This window comes from Nuphar pumila, chromosome 9 (assembly GCF_984573655.1).
Source record: "Nuphar pumila chromosome 9, dmNupPumi1.hap1.1, whole genome shotgun sequence".
In the NCBI taxonomy this organism is placed as follows: domain Eukaryota; kingdom Viridiplantae; phylum Streptophyta; class Magnoliopsida; order Nymphaeales; family Nymphaeaceae; genus Nuphar; species Nuphar pumila.
The window spans coordinates 4,550,469-4,572,035 of NC_143257.1; the positions used below are offsets into that span (position 1 = coordinate 4,550,469).

General features: G+C 36.0%; 1 protein-coding gene across 4 annotated transcripts in view; it reads right to left on the bottom strand.

Moving 5' to 3' along the window:
- Positions 1–8,183: 8,183 nt before the first annotated feature.
- Positions 8,184–21,567, bottom strand: part of LOC149828262 (folylpolyglutamate synthase-like) — an 88,426-nt gene continuing 75,042 nt past the window's right edge. For 3 of the 4 annotated variants that reach the window (XM_090017483.1, XM_090017481.1, XM_090017482.1), the window contains 5 exons: positions 10,357–10,650; positions 10,128–10,206; positions 9,773–9,925; positions 9,453–9,649; positions 8,184–8,580 (listed from right to left, as the gene is read on the bottom strand). In XM_090017483.1, coding sequence (XP_089873609.1) covers positions 8,521–8,580; positions 9,453–9,649; positions 9,773–9,925; positions 10,128–10,206; positions 10,357–10,650 — 783 coding nt within the window. In that variant the 3' untranslated portion in view covers positions 8,184–8,520. The remainder of the gene's footprint in view (positions 8,581–9,452; positions 9,650–9,772; positions 9,926–10,127; positions 10,207–10,356; positions 10,651–21,567) is intronic. The other variant, XR_016434264.1, reaches the window with a different exon arrangement.

Here is a 21,567-nt window from a genome sequence, read left to right on the forward strand (position 1 = left end):
AAAATTGAGGTTTGGCTAAACCATTAGTAAAAAAAAATTGTCAGCAGACATTTTGAAGTCACATAAGGCAATTCAATAGATTCTCACAAAAATTCTTTTCAGACATAGTGGCAATGCATCTCTATATGGTTGGTTCATTCATAGAAGGTATGATTGCTTGCAATGTAGACAGCATTCTTATTGTCGCAATGCATATTCAAAGGATTATAGATGACTAAGCTTATATCTTTAAATAGACTCCTTAACCAAATAATCTCCATAGTTGTTATTGTCATGACTCGATATTCAACTTTGGTGGATGACAAAGAGACTTATTTTTTCTTATACCTCCAAGATATAAGATAGTTTCCTAAAAATACACAAACCAGTAGTTAAAACTCTATCATTAAAATTACTTCCTCAATCTGCATCAATATAAGCAATTAAATCTAAAGAAGAAGATAAAAATATCCTTTTAGTTATAAAAGTTTTTATATATCTGACAATTCACAGAACAACACTTATATGCATTGTAGATGGGGGCATGCTGAAATTGACTGGCTGAGTATACTGATGGATAAGTAGGTCAGGGATTCAATTGAAGACGAGTTTTATCTTCCAATCTTAATTTTGCATTTACAATTTCTAGTATGTCCAACTTTTTATCATAAAAAATTTCAGATTTTTGCAACAAAATGTTGCAACCAATTTCATTTGAGACAAGATATATCCTCTAGGTGAATAAGTCACTTCAATACCTAAGAAATATTTCAAAAAACCAAGGTCAGACATATCAAAATATTTTTTAAAAATATTTTAAATTTCACTGATTCTCTTTTTATCACTCCTTGTAATGATCATATGATCAACATATAATAGAAGAACAAGAATGTCATTATGTGTATCTTTGACAAAAAGAACAATGTTAATATAACAAGATTTATAACCTAAGTTTAACATAACTTTATTAAACCTATCATACCAAGCTTTGGGGTTTGCTTAAGCCCATATAAAACTTTTTTTAACCAAATAACTTTTTTCTTCTCGATCATAATACCAAGAGGAAGATCTATGTATACTACCTCATTTAGGTCCCCATTCAAAAAGGCATTTTTAACATCAAATTAGTAAATAGGATATTTTCTAATAGAAGCTAAGCCAATTAGTATTCTAACACTAGTCATACGAGTTACAAGAGCAAATTTTTTTTCATAGCCTATCACATACTTTTGGGAACAACCTTTGGCCACTAACCTAGCCTTATATCTTTCTAATGATTTATCCCCTTTGGTTTTGATTGATAAACCCACCTACATCCTATAGTATTTTTTTTTTTAGGTAGTTATTGGATTTTTCAGGTTTTGGCTTTCTCAAGGGCTCATAATTCTAGGTTCATGGTACTAATTCATTCAAAAATTTCTTTAGTCTCATTGTAGGTTGAGGGTTCATGAAATAACTGAATAGATATGAGACATGCTCTATATCTAGGTGAAAATGTGTCATATGACACAAACCTTTCAGGAAGTCTAGAGGTTCTACTAGATTTTCTAACACTAGTTTCTCTTAGATTTTAGTTTTCGGAGTACCTATCAAGTGCACATGGAGGGTGTTCAATAGTTCTTCTAGAATAAAATTGAGTATCACGATTTTGGGTATCCTCCATGGGAATACCTGGCATCAAGATCATCATTAACATGTATAAGTTCATCAAAAACTTTCTTTGGCAATAAGTCAAATAGAAAGGAATACTCAAGATCGTTCTTAGGCTCATTAAAACCTTTTTCATTTTCGAGAAAGTTTATATTTCTTGAAACATATTGGCATAACCAAGAAATACACATTTAATGGCTTTGGGGGATAATTTGTCTTTTTTTCAAAAAACACAACATTTACGTCTACAAATTCTTTATCTACTTAAATCTGAAAAAGATTGATGAAGTTTTTAAATTGAATATATGTTTTATAAAGAAGATAAGGGCATTTAGTTGATAAGATAAATCACAACTAAGGTTAAGGCACCTTTAGCCCAAAAACTTTTTGAAACATTTTTTGAGATAAGAAAAGTTCTCGTAGTCTCAATAATGTGGATGCTTTCTCTCTGCCGAGCCATTTTGTTGAGGGATATTCGGACAAGATCTTTGATATGAAATCTCACTTTCTTTCAAATAATTTTTGAAATCATTAGACAAGTATTTTTCCCCTGAGTCTGATAAAAAAATGACGATATTGTTTTGAAATTGGTTTTGCACAATATTGTAAAAAAAATTAAAACATGAAAATACATCAAATTTATACTCAAAAAAATAGATCCAAGTATACATACTATAATCATCAATGAATATAACATAATAATAGATCCCACCTTTTGATATGACTGGGGTTGATCCCCATACGTCTGAATGCACAACTTCAAAAGGTTTAGAAGAAATAAAAGTTCTTGATTCAAAAGGAATTTTTTTATTTTTCCAAGAATACAGTCAGATGAACTCTTTAATACAAGAGTCTTTCAAAAATGAAAAAAGAGACATCTTAGATACATTAGGATAACCTAATCTTTGATGCCACAAAGAATGTCTTTTTCCTTAACAAAATTATAAAATTATTCTTTAGGAAGATGAAGAAAATCTATATAGTAGAGATTTTTCCTCCTATGGTCTTCCTCAATCAGTTTTCCTAACTGGCGATCCTACACCCAATAATTTTTTGATGAGGAGACCTCATGCCCATAATCCAAAATTGAGTTTTGGAATAATGAAACTTGAATTTTTTTTGAAATGTTTATGAATGTTTCAAGACTTTTTATTTCTAAATTGGTTTCATCGGCTGTAAAAACACAGATTATAAAAAAAAATGCATTCAGATAAGAGGGACTCTAAAAGGATCATGTGAAAGGAGGCATCAAAGTCAAGAATCTAAGAGAGTGTGCTTGGGAGAGAAAAAGTAGATACGGCAACACTGGAAGTAGATTTAGAAGAAGTCTTAAGGAATTAATGTAATGCTTCCATTAGATGGTGAATAGAATTCTTAAGATCTCCTTCTTTTGTGATAGCTTCATCACCCTTTTTGGGTGGTGTCTTTTCAACGATTGCAACCTTTTTTTTAGTTTGGGACATTCTGATTTGATGTGTCTTGGTTCTTAGCAAAAATGGTAAATAAATTTTCTCCCTCCTCCATTGTTATTCTTCCAAAAATGAGAAGGTAAATATATTTTAACATTATTGTCGGGTCTTGACAAGGCTAAAACACTTCCTCACTTTATTTAGTCATGCCAAGTTGGGTCTTGGCTTGGTACACCTCTCCAAAAGCATCATCAAGAGTGGTGGTAATGGTCTTATGTAAAATATTGGACCTAACTTGCTCAAATTCGAGTCTTAATCTGAATAGGAACGCAAATAAATGTTATTCCGCAAGTTGTTTTTGCCTTATTTCAATAGTGGGGTCTTCCCACTTAGGCGCAAGCAAAGCAAATTCATCCCAAAGAGGTGAGAGAGAACCATAGTAATCTCTCACACTCTTATCTAATTGTTTAATAATTCAAAATTTCTCTTAAAAAAATCTTTTTGTGCTAAATCTTTTTGCATAAACATATTTTTAAGAAAATTTCAAGCTTCACATGTCTTTTTGAATTTAACTATACTTGCCTTAATTTTGATATCCATACAATTAAGAAACCAAGAGAGAATTTGGCATTATCGGCTTCTCAATCTTTCACCTTGATATGGTATTCTTTTAGTTCATTCTCTCTTTCTTTATAATTAAGAGCTTTAACTTGGTCACCATCTTTTTTTGTGAGTATGAGTTGTGGTTCGTATGTAGTATCACTCGCATACCCCCATAGTTTTTTGTCTTTAATATGATGCCCCATAGCAGTAGCCCACATCAAACAGTTGGAGTCATTTAGCTTGAATTTTTTTTTGTTCATGTTAATAGAGAACTTACCAAAGAATGCGAAGAATATTTGCTTTGCAATCATGATCTTTGGAGAAGCTTTTATACAATCCCAAGAGCCTTGGGCTTTGATACCATGCAATTAAACAAGCAAAAGTACAAAAGAGAACCCAATAAGAGTTAAAGAGAGTACAAACACAATAGTCTACCAAGGGACAATACAATCACAAAGTGAGGATAAACTCAATAGCACAACTCATGCACACAATAGCCACTAAGGGCCAACACAAAAGATAAAAAAAATATAAATTCAGATTCATAAAATGCTTAAGAAAGCATTGCTTTCATACAAGGAGTCCCTTTAAATAGCACTCCAAGAGACTAGGGGGCTGGCCCAACAAGCCATCGGACCAGCCCAACAACTATAAAGTATAAAAGAAAAAAGACAAAAAATAAAAAAATAACAAGCCAATCCCTAGAGGACTGACACCTATTTCAAAGTGAAATGATTGAAATACCCTAGATGGGTATTTTAGTTTACATACACAAAATATATATATATACATTGATACTTAGAATTTAACACCTGACTAGCCTAATGGACCTAGCCCTGCATATCACCCCCATGTGTGAGTACCGAAACAATCGTTGTCATGTCACCCTATGTGTAGCTGCCTAGATGAATGTTTGGCCCTATGCACCATCTCATGTATAGCGACCTAGCCCAAGCCACGGCTTCCCATACCACCTTATAGCGCCACAATACTTTTCACAAATGTGTGGAAGCAATTAATGTTAGAGTTTCAAAAAAGGGGCGACGCTCACACCCCTTCAAATCAATAACCAAATCCAACAACATCGCACCATGAAGACTACGATGCAGCCTCCTAAAAATGTCACCTAGGGACCTGTAGGTACTTTATGACTAGGGAAAGGTTGTTACTGACCTCAGCCTTTCAGCCAGTTGATAGCTACATGTCTTAGTAAGCAACGCTACTCAGATCACTCATTGACGTTGAGGCACTCACTTGTATGGCCCCGTGCTCCCATGCACGTTTAAGACCACCTAATGTGATCCTCGGAAGAATTAGCCCTAAATCACATGCACACCTGTGCGTACTGAATGCTAATGCGTAGGATGTTTTTATCCTAAGTTGAGAGGTATTTAACCAAATCTCTAAAGTCATCCTCCAATTTATTGGCCCAACACAATGCATAACAACACACCATCGCACCAATGTTGATATTGTTGCCCATCGTATAGCAAGCTACCACCGCACGTCACTTATTGTTAGCAAGCTACCACCGCACGTCACTTATTGTCCAACGCATACCGCCCACTATGTCTGATAAATTTTCCACTCAACCGTGTTTCACACTCCCCTTGCCACATTTCGACCCTCACAATACCAGACAGTGCACACATTTTTTCTGCCAAAACATCTATTGTCTACCTAAATGTCGAGTGTTATCTACCACCTACATGATTGGTTGTACCAACGATGTTGTCTTGCAACACCCACTGTACACAACAGCGTCCATCCACATCAAGACTATGCATACACATCGGCCCCTAAACACCGGGTGCCATCCCCCACCTGTGTGCCCAACAGTGCTTACAAGGTTGGCTTGTGACAACTACCATCCATCTCAAAAATGATGCCTTTGATTTCTTCACTGTAAACTTGAGACACTACACAAACATTTTCCTCTGTCTTGACTGTCTCCAACTACTTCACTCCATGCTAAAACAGGATCTGGTTTGGTAAACAGGTGTTGAAAGTAATCAACTGCAGTGTATTGAATTTCCCGTTGAGTGACTGCCATAGAATTGTCCTCATTTATGTAGTAGTAGTCAATGTGCCTTCTTTAGATGTTGAGGTTCACTAAAGCTTGAAAATATTTGGGGTTTCCATCTCCTTTCAGAAGCCATCGATGGCACGTCTTTTGGCGCCAAAAGGATTCCTCAATAACCGGGAGAGATGGGAGTTCATCTCTTAGGGAAAAGTCTTTTTCCAGGGCTGCCTGACTACCAGCATCCACTTGAGCTTGAGCTTCAACCAACTGATTCTTGACCTCCTTGATTCTAATTGAGAGGTCCCCTATAGCCTCTGTCCTCCATCGAGATAATCTTTTGCTCACTGATGTCAATTTTTGGAGGAGCCTAATCATGGGGCAGCCATTGACAACAGCAGCCCAACCTTCCCTAATCTGATTCTCAGTCATCTTTGACTCACCAAAAATCAAACAATTTGAAAGGTACCTTACGAGTTGTGGCTGTAATGACCACGGCATTGTGATCATAAAACAACTTGGGAGCCTAATCTAGGCAGATTTGAGGAAAGGCAAACAACCAATGGTGATTGACAAAAGCGTGATCTATCTCACTAGCCCTGAAAGTCCCTTATGATTGTTGTTCCAAGTGCATTTTACAAGTTCTGCCAGTTCACAGTCACACTGATCAGCTGGTTGAACTCTACCATTCCAATTGCAGGCCCTGTGCCACCCCATCTTTCTTCCCTAGTTCTGGTAATATTCCAGTCACCAACTCAGACGGAGTTTCAAGATTGTGCTGTCTCAATAAATTCCACAGCTGTCTTCTTTCTAGGTAGCTATTGCTCGCATAGTTACCATTAAGACCATCAATTCCTGTTGAGATTCTACTAGCAAAGACATGGATTGGAAAGACTGAAGAAGATCTACTTTAATCTGATTCCCTTCCACATGACAGTTATTCTACTATGTGGAGAAGATTCGAAATTGCCCATCAAAGAGAGCTCAAAAAATTCCTTTCGAAGGACATTAAGATACTCTGCTGTTACCTTGGTCTCCAGAAGAATTGCCAGCTCCACTGATTTTTTGCAGAGCTACTCCCCAAACACCGGCGAGCCCATTTAAGGCCCAACCCCTCACATTCCAAGCTAGGAATTCCATGATCTCCCAAGTCAGAATTGCTGTTATCTGACCCAAAACATACATTTTAAGCCACAATTGCAACTTCTCATTTGACCAATGACCGTTCGTCAGTTTAACTAAATTTACTATATCATAGATAATAACACATACAAGGATGCCCCGCCAGTATCTACTGTTTTTCTAATTGTCCACACAAGTTAGTATTGTCATTAACATAAACTGAGCTAAACTTTTTTTGGCAAGTCAATCACCCATTCAAATGCTAGGTATAAGGCTTCTTTTTATCTGAAAATACATGTCTTAAAAACTTCATCATGCTGATTTTAAGTACCTATTGTCTTCAGGTCATCCAAATTAGTTGCCTCAAGCATATGATGCAAGCATTTTATAGTTTAATAAAGGATTTCCTACTATGGTACCCAGACACTCCATTTTTTTCCTCCGTACTTGTGTCAACAAGCGTATCCCGACATGCGTTGACACTCGGACATGCCATTTTACCCTCCGTACCTACAAGTTTATATTTAATTTATAATTTATAATTAGATTTTCAGTTTATAACTTTCTATTTTCAGTATATAATATATATTTTAGATATGGCATATATATATTTAGATTATATTCTGTTTATTTTGTATTTATGTGATATATTTATAGCCGTGTCTCCATACCCACATTTTTTGGAATTGCTACCCTCCGCACCTGCACCCGTACCCAGGTGACAGATTTCCTATGATCTTTCCTGCAAATTTTCCTTGAAAAGAATTTCCATCATTAATCATGTAAATCAAACCAAGTTTAAATACTTTATCATTCCTGTGGATAAAAAATAGTGCTCATCTTGTGCAATTATTTATTTACTCTAGACAAGGTACTATATCAACGAAGAATACCTACTTCACCAATCGCTTGCACCCCCGCACCCCCCCCCCCTCCCCAGTCCATCGTAAAATAGTTCATACAATTAACAACCATTTGCAGTGGATAGAAAATAGTGTCCATCTTGTGCAATTGTTTATTTACTCTAGACAAGGTATCAACATATTAATTTACTTGAAGTAGATGCCTTTAATGCAAGAGTTCGAGTTATTGATAGACATTGCCCATATACCATTCAAAAAGATGATATATTATGAGTTTTCAGGTCCTTATGAAATATAACAATAGATAAAAACCACTTGCACAAGGTAACACCTTCATTGTAATCCTTTTCCATTAACTAACCGCCCTTGCAGGAATATTTTCAAGTTCACCTGTATGCTCATAAATTTACTTTATAATGAATAATGCTCTCTCTCTCTCTCTCTCTCTCTCTCTCTCTCTCTCTCTCTCTCTCTCTCTCTCTCTCTCTCTCACACACACACACACACACACACACACACACACACACAATAGAAACCTTTAACTAAGATAACAAAGTATTCGTAACATTGAAATGCACATTGTATTTGTTAGTTTTTATGGCTAGACTCATAATAACTTCGAACAGAAACAACAAGGAATACAGGTGTACTTAAGTTCAAAAAGCATGGCTAGCTGCTTTGATGACCATTTCACCAGATTTGCAACAAGCAAACCAGGAAATTTGAATAATAATCATGCATAATAGTTGGCTTATCCCATGCTTAAGAGAAAGAAATTTAGTATTACATGAAGTAAAGAATCTGAAAAATATAAAACAAACCTTGCTTGTTACAATTACATATAATATGCAAAATAAATGGTTGGAGCTGATTGTCACCTTCGAAGTAGCTTCAAGACATCCCCAACAAGATGCAGTGATCCTGTCACAAGAACCTGAAACCAAAGAATCATAATGAACTCCTTAATATTACCATTGACACTCAATAAATGAATGCTTGACTTTTAGCTATCCAGAAATTTAAGATTTTCAAGCTTTTACTTTTTTAGTCACAATCCATCATGATGTGCCTCTAACAAACATCTAGGCAGCAAATATATAGTAATCATAAACTTGTATATAAGAACTTGGTCACTGCCGCAGAGGGTGTTCAGTAAAATTTTGCCAAAGAAAAGAGCTATCTTCAAATTAACCTACTTAGGACTTCAATTGTGTGAGCTTCCCAAGTACAAAACTTGGGATGAATTTTGTCTGCATGGAATGCGACTCAGACCATGAGTTATGAGATAGTGTGTACACATCAAACATTGATGCAGAGGCATAGTCAAATACCAGCATGAACAAGAAAAAAAAAGCCAAGCAGCAGTAAACATATGCTTGTGTTCATTTCCTCAAAGGATGTCACGAACAAGAAAAAAAAAGCCAATAAGCAATAATCATAAGCTTGTGTTCATTTCGTCAGAGGGTGTAAGCACACCAAGCAATGAAAAGGACAAGGCACCCTGAATGAAGGTGGTTACGTTGGCACTGCAACTTAAGAATGTTCAGTAGGCAAGGAAATATTTTCTCCATATCAAACTTCTGGCCATGAGTTTGCTCATGTCATAGAGTCCAACAGTAATTCCATTAAAAATTAAAAGAAATGATAATATTATACCTTAGCTCACTACCCAACTAGCTCAGCTGAGCAAGTAACAAAAGTTTGCAACTCATCCTCTTAAAAGTGAGTCATCATGCTTGCACAAGGTGTGGTTTTGCTACAAAATTAACACTTATACAATATTTTTTTTAAAAATCACTTTCTAACCTGAACTCTTACAGATGGGTTTTGCTTGACACATTCCCTCAGCCATTTAATTGTCAATGGCAATGAGGGGATGACTGCACTGGAAGCAATGGCTTTACCATCTGGATTACATTTTTGAGTAGGATCACCAAAGAGAAACGCATAGGAAGGATCCCTTTCTGCATAATGCAAATATGAGCTTTCTTCTACTTGTACATCTGATTCAGACAAGAAAAAAGATATCATTCAAAGAACAAAATTCAAAATTCAAACAGAAGCAGATCTTGAAATCACCAAGTTTGAATACAAATGATAATGTTGAAGATCAAAGGAATTATTACCCTTTCCATGAATAAGTTTCTCCCACATTCTTTGGAGAGTAAATTGCCATGACAAATCCGTGGGTATGCTAGAAGGTACTGGTGACGTAGAAGAGAGGACCTTGTTGTATGTAGACAAGCTTGGAACAAAAAGTACCTTGGAGAAATGGACTCCTGAGCAGGCAAACATTAAAAAGAATTACTAAACCGTATGGAGCTTACCATTGGAACGACCAAACTATGACTTAGGAATTTTCATATTACAAGTCAAAGTCAAATATAATTTGTTGAGGAAAATCAAGTGTGCCAATGTCTACAAAACTATCCTTTATGTAGCAAATAAATAGGCACATACAATGGTGATGGGCATTATTACCACAAGAAGCACAAGTATTGACAAGCTGTGGAAGAAGGACTTGAGGATCTCTGACCTCCATACAATTAAATAAAAGAACCTACAATGACATTTCATGCATCACGTTGAACATTTCAATGATTCCATGACAGAAATGGACAAAACCACCAGTCAAAGAAATAGATAATCATAACGCATGAAAATTATTGAAAAAAATATTTACATTTTCTGGAACAGAAAAAGAACTCACATTCTTTAAAATTTTGTCAGGTTCATTTGACATTCCATCTTCACTTTCCTTCACACTGCCTGTGCCAGATTTCCTATAATCTTTTACAGCATGAGAAAACCATCTTGCACAAACTTCCATGCTCTCTGGACTGTGTGCTCCATCCAAGTAAAAAACCAAATCACCTGAGTTACTTTCTTTCCTTTCTGATGATTCCTTCATAGCAGTATCATGCACAATCTGAGCACGGCCATTAAGACTTGCAGCTGAAAGACCTTTAAGAAATTCACTAGATAGTTCTCCTCTCTGATTTGTCTGATAGAGAAACCATGTCAGTGGGTTCTTGTGATAAGAGTGAAAACTAAGTCTCACAGATTCTACACATCTTATATCCAAGTAAACTTAAAATTATAGGAACAACTTTCAACTAAAATGTTCATTGCATGTACAATCAAATGAATTGTCATTATATGATTGCGTCATTGAACAGATTATTAATAAATCAAGCATCAGAATTCTTTGCTTGATTCTTTTGATCCCAAGGAAAATAGCATTTTACTAATAAATGACATGAACAGAAATTTTTGGTTCAAAGTGCCAAATTCATTAGAGAGCCTAATTGATAACTTCCCTGAGAGCCAGTTTGTTGCAAGGCCGGAACCCCCCCCCCCCCCCTGCCAACCCCTTTCATGCAAAAAGGCGATGCAGAAAAACCACTGGATCCCCCCTTCACATGAAAATTCTTCCCCACCTCTTCTGGTGGGAATAACTTTTGAGGGAAAAGAGGGACCCTGTGGGAACCACACTTTCCCACGGGACTGTTTCAGGGAGCAGGAAAGGAAGCCCTTTTTGTGTGAAAAGGGCTTCCTCTCCCATGAATCAAATGGGCCCTAAAAGTTGAAGCCAAACACCATTGTCTGTAAAGGGTTTTCATTCCAAGAACCTGAACAAAACCATTAATGCACTTAAAAGAAACATGAGGTATATGATTCTCTAAAAGAAGATGCCACAAAAGAATGCCTCTATCTTACTGTAGACCAGCAGAAGCTTCTTAGATAGGTGGGAAGCCCGCTTTTCGGAAACTCACTTTGAAAGCACGATACTCCTCGCTTCCAAAAATTTATAGGAATCTCGATTCTCCCATGCTTCTCTTATGCTTTCCACATGCTTCATATGCTCTTATAAGTTTTCTCACTCTACTTTTCATGTTTTTATGTGTTTTCTCTCATGCTTCTCACTCACTTCCATGTACTTTCGCTAAATTGGCAATCATCATTTTTAAATTTTGTTGAAAATTTAATTCTTACACTAAAAACTTATAAAATTTAAGAATAGTCACTTATATTTTAGTTTTTTTTTGTCTCATTTTTATTCCCATTCAATTCTTATATTACTTTTTTTTATTCCTCGCTTTCCGCTTCCTATACATTTTAAAATGCATTGTTTCTCGCTTTTGCTTCCCATATTGTTTCCTACTTCCGCTTCCTAATCAGGCAACCTTGTTGTAGACACTCCAATTTTGATACATATGGTGTAATGAAGTATACGGAAATGTAATACAAGAATGTTAATGCATTCACAATGTCCAATAATGGACAAGCACAAAGGCACAAGAAAGAAATAAAAGAGAAGTCATTATGAGACAATACAAAAATCCTTTAAAAGGTTACAAAAATAAGTAAAAAGTAAATAACTTTATTGTTAAGGAACTCACAAGCTTAAGAATACAAGGGGAGAAGTCTCCTATTTATACACAAAGAAAAGGGAAAAAGGAAAGCCATTGAGGGCTCCCACATGGTGTCGTTGGGAGCCCCCAACGGTCATATTTATGACCATTGGGGGTCCCAACGACTCTATGTGGGACCCCCAATGCTTAATAAAAAAAGACAAAAAAGAAAAAAAAAAAAAAAATCTACCCTATTTGAAATAGTTGTTTCTAGAAACAACTATGTAAAAGGACCAAAATACCCCTATTGGGTATATATATACATATATTTTAACACTCCCTCAAACTTTACGGGGAGATGAACGAGAGTTTATTAAGAAGAAAAATAAAACGGGAAGCAAGAAGAGTTTTGGTGAAGAAGTCTGCCAACTGGTACTCTTATGTGATATAAGGCAATGTAATAGTTCCTCTAAGATATTCATCACGTACATAGTGGCAATCCTGTTAGACTTCTTCAAAATCGATAATCAGGAAACTGCAGAGAGGAAAGAGAATGAGGCTGCAACTAATCACGTTTTCCATAGTGAAAAAATCGTGATCTCTTTCTTTTAATATATGAAACAAAACCTAATACATGGTTTTTTACAAGTAACCCTAATAAGTTACAAGTATTTACAAGTATGTCCAATATATGTTGGACATGTTACACAAAAGTAGTTTGGATCCGAATCCGGATCCAAACTTAAATACAAATACACGATATTTGCCCTGTCTAATAGTCCCCCTCAAGTTGTGCATGGTTTTGAATCATGGACAACTTGCTCTTTAGGAACCAAAAACGACACTTTGTGAGTCCCTTAGAGAACAAATCAGCCACTTGGTCTTCTGTTCTAACATAATGAGGCTCAATCTCTTTTTTTTCAATCTTCTGTCTGATAAAATGTTGATCAATCTCAATGTGCTTGGTCTTGCTGTGATGAATAGGATTAAGAGATATTTGAATAGCACTTTGGTTGTCACAAAAGAAAAAGCAACTAGCAATCGGCTCCTTTAACTTTGTTAACAAATGTCTAGTCCATGTTACTTCTGCCGTAGCAGCAGTCATCGCCCTGTATTCGGCTTTCGTGCTAGACCTAGCCACTGTCTTATGTTTTCTACTACTCCAGGAAACAAGATTGGCACCAATGAAAACACCATATCTTGAAACTGACTTTCGATCATCAAGATCTCCGGCCCAGTCTGTATCTGAATAAGCAATAATGTCATGAGCAGAAATTATGGATCTACTTTTGGTGTACAAAAGTCCATCTCCAACAGTACTCTTCAAGTATCTCAGTATCCTTTTTACTGCATCCATGTGTCCCGTCCTTGGCTCATGCATGAATTGAGAAACTTGATTGACCGAATATGTGATATCAGGCCTGGAAAATGTAAGATACTGAAGTATTCCCACTAAACTCTGATATTTGGTGGGATCATGATACAAGTCTCCGTCTTGCGTACACAATCCTTCATTCCAGCCTTTTCTAACAAATCCAGAGTGTATTTATTCTAGGTCAAAGTAAGCTTATTTCTTTGATTATCCACCTCTACTCCAAGAAAGTACCGAAGGTTTTCAAGGTCCTTCATTTTGAATCTTTGGCTCAGAAGATCTTTAGTCTCTTGAACATGATTCTTACTACTTCCTGTAATAATTATATCATCAACATATATCAACAAGAAGGTAGTAAACTCCTTACCTCCAAGAATAAAAAGAGAATGATCCAATTGCGATCGATAAAAACCATGTCTTTGAATTTCTAGGGAGAAACTCTCAAACCAAGATCGAGACGCTTGTTTCAGGCCATAGAGTGCTCGATTTAATCTGCAGACATACTCTTTTGAATCTCCTTCTATATATCCTGGCGGTTGTTCTATGTATACTTTTTCCTTCAAATCACTATGAAGAAAAGCATTCTTCACATCTAGTTGGCTTATTCTCCAACCATAATCTACAATCACGATTGGACTAAAGGTTTCATCATAATCTTGTCCAAATTCTTGGGTGAATCCCTTTGCTACGAGACGAGCTTTGTATCACTCGACACTCCCATCCGGTTTGTATTTGATCTTGTAAACCCATCGCGACCCAACAACATTCTTATCTAAAGGTTGAGGAACAGTTGTACATGTTTGACATTGGTACAAAGCTTTCATCTCTTCATTCATGGCTTGAATCCACTTTTTGGAGTTAATAGCTTGATGAAAATGTCTAGGCTCAGTCTCTTTCTCAATTTGTGACAAAAATAACTGAAAATCCATGGTGAAATTCTCATAACTAATTCACCTTTCAATAGGATGTCGGGCTCTTTCTGATCGTCTGATCGGGAGTGACACTGTATTAGAAATTGGAGAAGTGGTGTCATTGGGCGAATGAGACGTAAGAGCTTCTTGTTCAATATCATTCGGGGTCAAGAGGGAGCCCCTCTCTCTTCTCCTATAAACCTGCCCGGCAAACTTATTAATCTCCAGAGGATTTTCTATTTCAAGTTCCTGCATTCCATTGTTTCCATCTTGACAAGATATCCCTTGAGCACAGAAGGAAGATCACTCGTTGTTTGTTTCAAGAAAAAACTCTGCACTAAGCCATGGGTCATAAAAGAGCGCATTCATATTGGTTTGGGCAGAAACATATTCGCCATCTCCAAAATCATTTTCATCAAAAACTACATTTCTAGATATCTTGATTCGCCTGCTGTCAGGATCATAACATTTGTACCCTTTATGATGATCTGCATATCCAACAAATCTGCATTTTGATGCCTTAGCCTGAAATTTGTTTCGTAGAGAAGAGTCAATATGAACATAACACATGCAGCCAAAAAAATTTAGTTCATCATAATTAGGATGCTTCCCAAATAAAACGAAATAAGGTGATTTATTTTCTAAAATCTTCATGAGCAGACGATTAATAATGTGAACAACAGAATAAAAAGCCTTTGTCCATAATCCTACGGGAACACGACTTCCGTGCATCATGTTCATAGTGTTCTCCATAATGTGACAGTGTTTCCGTTCTGCAACTCCATTCTGTTGAGGCGTATGCGGGCAAGATACTCTACGATTTATTCCACTATCTTGGAGGTAATTGATAAATTCCCTAGAGGAGTATTCCCCCCCCCCCCACCATCACATTGGAAATGTAAAATATTACAAGAAAAATGAGTTTTAATAAACGTATGAAAACAACAAAAAATAGAGAAGACTTTCGATTTATTCTTCATGAAATATATCCAAGTGAAACGAGAGAAATTATCGATAAAAATAACATAATATCTGCTGCCAGAATTAGAGGAATCAGGAGCTAGTCCCCACACATCAGAATAAACGATTTCAAAAGGCCTTGAAGCTCTTTCATTTATTGAATGAAAAGGAAGAACATGACTCTTACACAATTGACAACTGGAACATATTTTATCATTTGATCTAGGATTCAAGCTAGATTCAGGAATAAGCCCATTAGATACCAGTCGTTCAACAAAGACTCGACCACAATGACCAAGATGTGAATGCCAAAACTCAGGCTTATTACATTTATTTGAAGGTTGCAAACTAAACACACAAATACTCTTTGACGACATAGACTGAGGAGAGGACTTCAAGGTAGGTCGAACACAAGTAGAAGGATCCTCCTGGAAGACATACATATTTCCCCGGCGTTTCCCTCTAGCGAACGTCTCCTTCATTTGTAGATCCTTGACATAAACAAAAGACGGAGTAAATTCAACAGAAGAATTGGTATGATCAACAAGCTTAGAAGCGGAAACAATATTTTTTTTAATATTTGGGGCATGAAGGACATTGGAAAGATGAAGTGGGGATTTAGGCAAGGGAATAGAAACATTTTTGATGTGAGTGATGGGATGGTGTAACACATCTCCAGTGACGATGTTACTTCCAAAATAGAGGGTTAAAGTAGAGAATTTACCCGCATTACCTGTGACATGAGTAGGTGCCCCTGAATCAATGTACCACACTCCTTTATCATCGCACTTCAAATCAAGTTTAGACAACGTGGCCAAGAGAAGTTCTTTCACATCTCCACCAAACTTTGAAGAGTTCTCCTTTCGTCCTGACGAGCTCTCACCCTTTTGGAACTTTCCTTTGTTCTGTGGATTGTGCCAACAGTTGGCTTTGATGTGACCTCGCTTGTTATAAAGGTAACATGTGGGTACATTTTTCACATTATAAATAGGTGTAGCATTCGGGGTAGGCAGTAACCCACGCCCCCCTGGAGTACCTCGTCCTTGTCCTCTGCCACCACCAAAATTATTATCCCCACGTCCCTGACCAAAAGAAATGTCAGTAGCAAGAACCTGTCCACCAGTCTCATGTGACATCCCCTTTAAAGTCATCTCATATTGAAGTAGTTTTGCTTGCAAGTCCTCAAATGACGGTAAGTCGGGAAGACATACTAGTGAAGTCGAAAGGACATGAAATTTTGGTCCCAATACATTCAAGGTTTGCCTGACTTTGTCTTTATCTGTCACTTCATACCCTACAACGGCTAGTTGATCGCTGATGCTCTTAACCTTGTTCAAGTACTCTATGACAAACATGGAGCCCTTAGTCAAGAGTTGAAATTCACGCTGAAGAAAGGAAATTCTAGCCTCTGATATCTGAGAGTATGTCTTCACTAGCCTGTCCCACAATTCTTTTGCTGAACACTCGTCTGGAATTCCCACCAATACTTCTCGAGAGATAGTGGAGATAATAAAAGCAACTGCAGCTTGATCACACTTCATCCAATTCTCGTATTGGGGATTTGGAATTTATTGTATAAAATCAACCTCATTTTCATCCTTAGTTTCTTGTATGATAAATTCTGGAGGAGCTGGAATTGATCCATTTAGATGTCTAGAAAGACCTTGACTTTTAATGAATGAAAGAATGTCTTTTCCCGATCAAAAAATTTGAATTGGTAAGTTTTTCAGAAATGAGTTGGCCAAGAAAATTAGATGAGAGAAATGACTGAGAAGAAGAATCCATGACTTAAAATTTTGGCGTGTGCAATCAGTATGTAAAATTTTCACAAATCACGATGCAACAAAATAAGACTCGTCTCCTTTCTTTTTAAACAGGAGAAAGCTCGAGTACTCAACGTGAATGTGAAATGTCAGATCTGATACACAGATCTAATATGATTTCATCAAGGAAGTGAAAGTTATGAAAAATTTATATGTGAAATTGCACACAACAGTAATGGATACAAAGAGTAACAGATGAAACTGAGGATTAAGGAAAATCAGATCTGAAAATGTCAGACTGCAGATCTGATTCTAACCCGTTGTCAGATCTGATGCACAGATCTGGGAAAAACCGTGAGGTGTCAGATCTGATACACAGATCTGATGAACAAACCTGATATGCAAAGATCAACGTGAATGGAAAAAAGAAAAAGAATGTCGTGAAACTGATTTGACGCAAACCCAAATCAGTTTCAGGAAATAAGGATGTCGTGAAACTGATTTGACGCAAACCCAAATCAGTTTCAGGAAATAAGGAGGTCGTGAAACTGATTTGACGCAAACCTAAATCAGTTTCAGAAAAAAAGAATATCATGAAACTAATTTAACGCAAATCAGAAGGCAAAAAAATAGTGGTTAGACGTCAGATCTGATACACAGATCAGATCTGGATGAAAAGATTATAAAAACAAGAATCTAGAGAAGAAGAAATAGAAAACAGAATATTAAAGATGAGATGCAGAATGGAAAAGCCGCAAAACAGTAGAAGACGAGAGGAGATAAGAAAGGGAATAAGATCTCTTAGAGACACACATGCTGGAAAAACTTTAAGCCCTCGGATCAGATCAGCTCTGATACTATGTTAGACTTCTCTAAAATCGATAATCAGGAAACTACAGAGAGGAAAGAGAATGAGGTTGCAACTAATCACGTTTCCATAGTGAAAAAATTGTGATCTCTTTCTTTTAATATATGAAACAAAACCTAATACATGGTTGTTTACAAGTAACCCTAATAAGTTACAAGTATTTACAAGTATGTCCAATATATGTTGGACATGTTACACAAAAGTAGTTTGGATCCAGATTCGGATCAAAACTTAAATACAAATACACGATATCTACCCTGTCTAATAAGTCCATCTCATACATAGTGGCAGTCCATCTCTATATGCTTGGTACGCTCATAGAAGGTATGATTGCTGACAATGTAAATTGCACTCTTGTTATCGCAACATAGCTTTGAAGGACCAGAGATGTCTACAATCATATCTCTGAGAAGATTTTGTAACCAAACTAGTTTCATAATTGTAGTTGTCATAGCTCTGTATTCAGCTTCAGTAGAGGATAATGAAACATTATGCTACTTCTTGCATCTTCAGGCAATCAGAGAATCTCCTAAAAAATACAAAAACCAGAACTTGAGATTCTAGTATTAGGGTTTCCCCCCCAATCAACATCAGTATAAGCAAGTAAATTTAATGATGAGCATGAAGATAAAAATAGCCCTTTAGTAATGATATTCTTGATATATCTGACGATTCTTAGCACAACACTCATGTGTACAGTTGTAAGAGCATGCTAAAACTGACTAGCAGAGTGAATGACATGAGCAATATCTGGTCTGGTAATGGACAGATAAGTGAGAGATCCAATTAATTGTCTGTAAGGTATAAGATCTTCGACAAGAGTTTCGTCTTCAAGTCTTAATTTTGCATTGACTATTTCAGGAGTTTTCACCTTCTTATCATCTGAAATTTCAGATTTAGTACATATATCTGCAGCAAGTTTCATTTGAGAAAGTATATACCTCTGAGAGAGTATGCAACTTCAATTCCTAAAAAATATCTTAAAAATCCTAAATCAAACATATCAAAATTATCTTTTAACATATTGTTAACATTACTAACTCCAATTTTATCATTCTCTGTTATAAACATATCATCTATATAGAGTAGAAGAATGGCAATACTAGTTCCTGCATTTTTCACAAAGAGAGCAATGTAAAACCCAAACTAGTCATGACATCACTGAATCTAAAATACCAGGCATTGGAAGTCTGCTTAAGACCATACAATGCTTTTAAAAGTTTAAGAGTTTTTCCTTGTTCAATGTTAAATCCTGACAGAGGATCCATATAGACTTCTTCATTTAGTTTTCCATTAAGAAAGACATTTTTAACATCCAATTGATATATAGGCTATTTTTTAGTTGACACAATAACTATTAAGGTCCTAATACTAGTCATTCTAGCTACGAGTGAAAAGGTTTCATCATAGTCAATATCATATTCTTGTGAGTACCATTTAGCTACTAATCTTGCTTTATATCATTCTAAAGTTTCATCACTTTTAGTTTTAACTTTAAAAACCCACCGACATCCAATAGGTCTCTTGTTAGGAATCTTGTTAGGAGGGAGCTTAACTACTTCCCAAGTGTTAGCTTTCTTAAGAACATCTAGTTCTATATTCATGGCTTCAATCCAATGCAGTATATTTTTTGCTTGATTATAATATGTGGGCTCATGATGGGAGTGTAAAGTTATTAAGCAAGCCCTATAATTAGGTGATAGTGTTTCATAGGACACAAATCTATTTGGTGGAATGGATTCTCTAGTAGATCGTATAAGAGACGTTTCTTCTAGAGACTCATTGTTTTGAGAAAATTTTTCTAAGGCACTAATAGATTTATGTTACTCACGCCGAGTATAAACTCGAAGATTTTTAGAATTATCAATGATGTTATAACCTATGTCACATGGGTGCGGGTGCGGGTGCGGGTGTGGCTCAATTTCAAAAAATTTGGACACGGGGACACGGGTATATATATATATATATATTTAAAAAATATATCTATATATATATATTTAAAAAATATATATCTAAGACCAAGACTGTACTGAGCACAGTCTGGTAAAGACTGTATTGAGCACAGTCTGGTAAAGACACAGTCTTTACGACTGTGCAGAGCACAGTTTTTGGTAAAGACTGTGCTCAGCACAGTCTGGTAAAGACTGTGCTGAGCACAGTCTGGTGTGCTCAGCACAGTCTGGTGAAGACTGTGCTCAGCACAGTCTGGGTTCTAAAAGTATATATATTTTTAAAAAAATATATAAAAGATAATTTTTTTAGTTTTTATACATTTTTTGTCCTAAAAAATGGACAAAAATAGACTCGGTCAAAGTTGACAGAGTCCAAAAAGTGGACGGACTCGGCCTCGACTCGTTGACCGAGTCTGTGTCCGCATCCGTGTCGAGGCGTGTCGACTCGGGTGTGGCGCCTCCTTAGCCGAGTCCGTGTGACATAGGTTATAACTACTTGGTGATGTTTCAATATTAGAGTTTTCATAATGTGTATCATCTATTATTTCAAAATGATTCAATGAATCATCATTATGGTGCACATCTTCTGTTGGAGAAAGATCATACAAGAACACAGTCAATTTCATCTTTCTTAGCAAGACTTTCAAAACCATTTTCATCTTCTAAGAATATCACATCTTTGAAAACATACAGTTTTGTTATTTTTGAAATTAAAGCATCTATATCCTTTTTTATTTTCACTGTATCCAAGGAAAACATACTCAATCGCTTTTGGAGACAACTTATCTCTTTTGTGTAAAAGTACAAAGCATTTGTAACCGAAAACTCGTAAGCGATTGAAGTCGGGTGCCATGTTGAGAAGTTTTTCATAACAAGAGATATTTTTCAATGTAGATGATGGCACACGATTTATTAAATAAGTGGAGGTTAGAACGGCTTCAGCCCAAAAATTTTGGGGGATATTTTTAAAAAAAAATAATGTTCTAGCGGTTCCTACAATATACCTATGTTTTTTTTCAGCTAACTCATTTTGTTGAGGTGTTTTAGGACAAGATCTTTTATGACAAATTTCATTTAGCTTTAGGTAATTTTAGAAATCATTAGATAGATATTCTCCACCTGAATCGGATCTAAGAATAGATATATTACTTTGAAATTGATTTTTAACTTTTATGCAAAACTCTTTAAAAAAAGAGAAAACTTCTGATTTAATATTAAGAAAATAGATCCATACATACCTAGTAAAGTCATCGATGAATGTTACATAATATGAATAACCACCCTTAAACATAACCGGAGATGGACCCATACATCCGAGTGCACCAATTCAAAAGGTCTTGTTGAAACAAAGGTTCTAGTTGAAAATAGAATAGATTTCATTTTTCCAAGAATACAATCTTTGCAAGTCATATATTTTGCTTTACAAAATTTGTTCCCAAAAGTAAAAAGATACATTTTTGAGTAGCTTGGATAAGTCTTTTATGTGAAGTTTCAATACTCTTGTCTTAGACATAAGTACAAAATGAGTTTGAAGGAAGAGTTAAATAATCCATAAAGTAAAGGTCTCCCTTCCTATGGCCTTGATCAATCCGCTTTCCGGACTGGAGATCCTCCACAAAGCAACCATTAGATGAGAATGATATTTTACATCCATGGTCGGCAATTTGAGAAACCGAAAAAAGATTTAGGTTTAATTTTGGAACTCTAACTTTTAAAACAAAATTTTTTTGAGAATTTTTG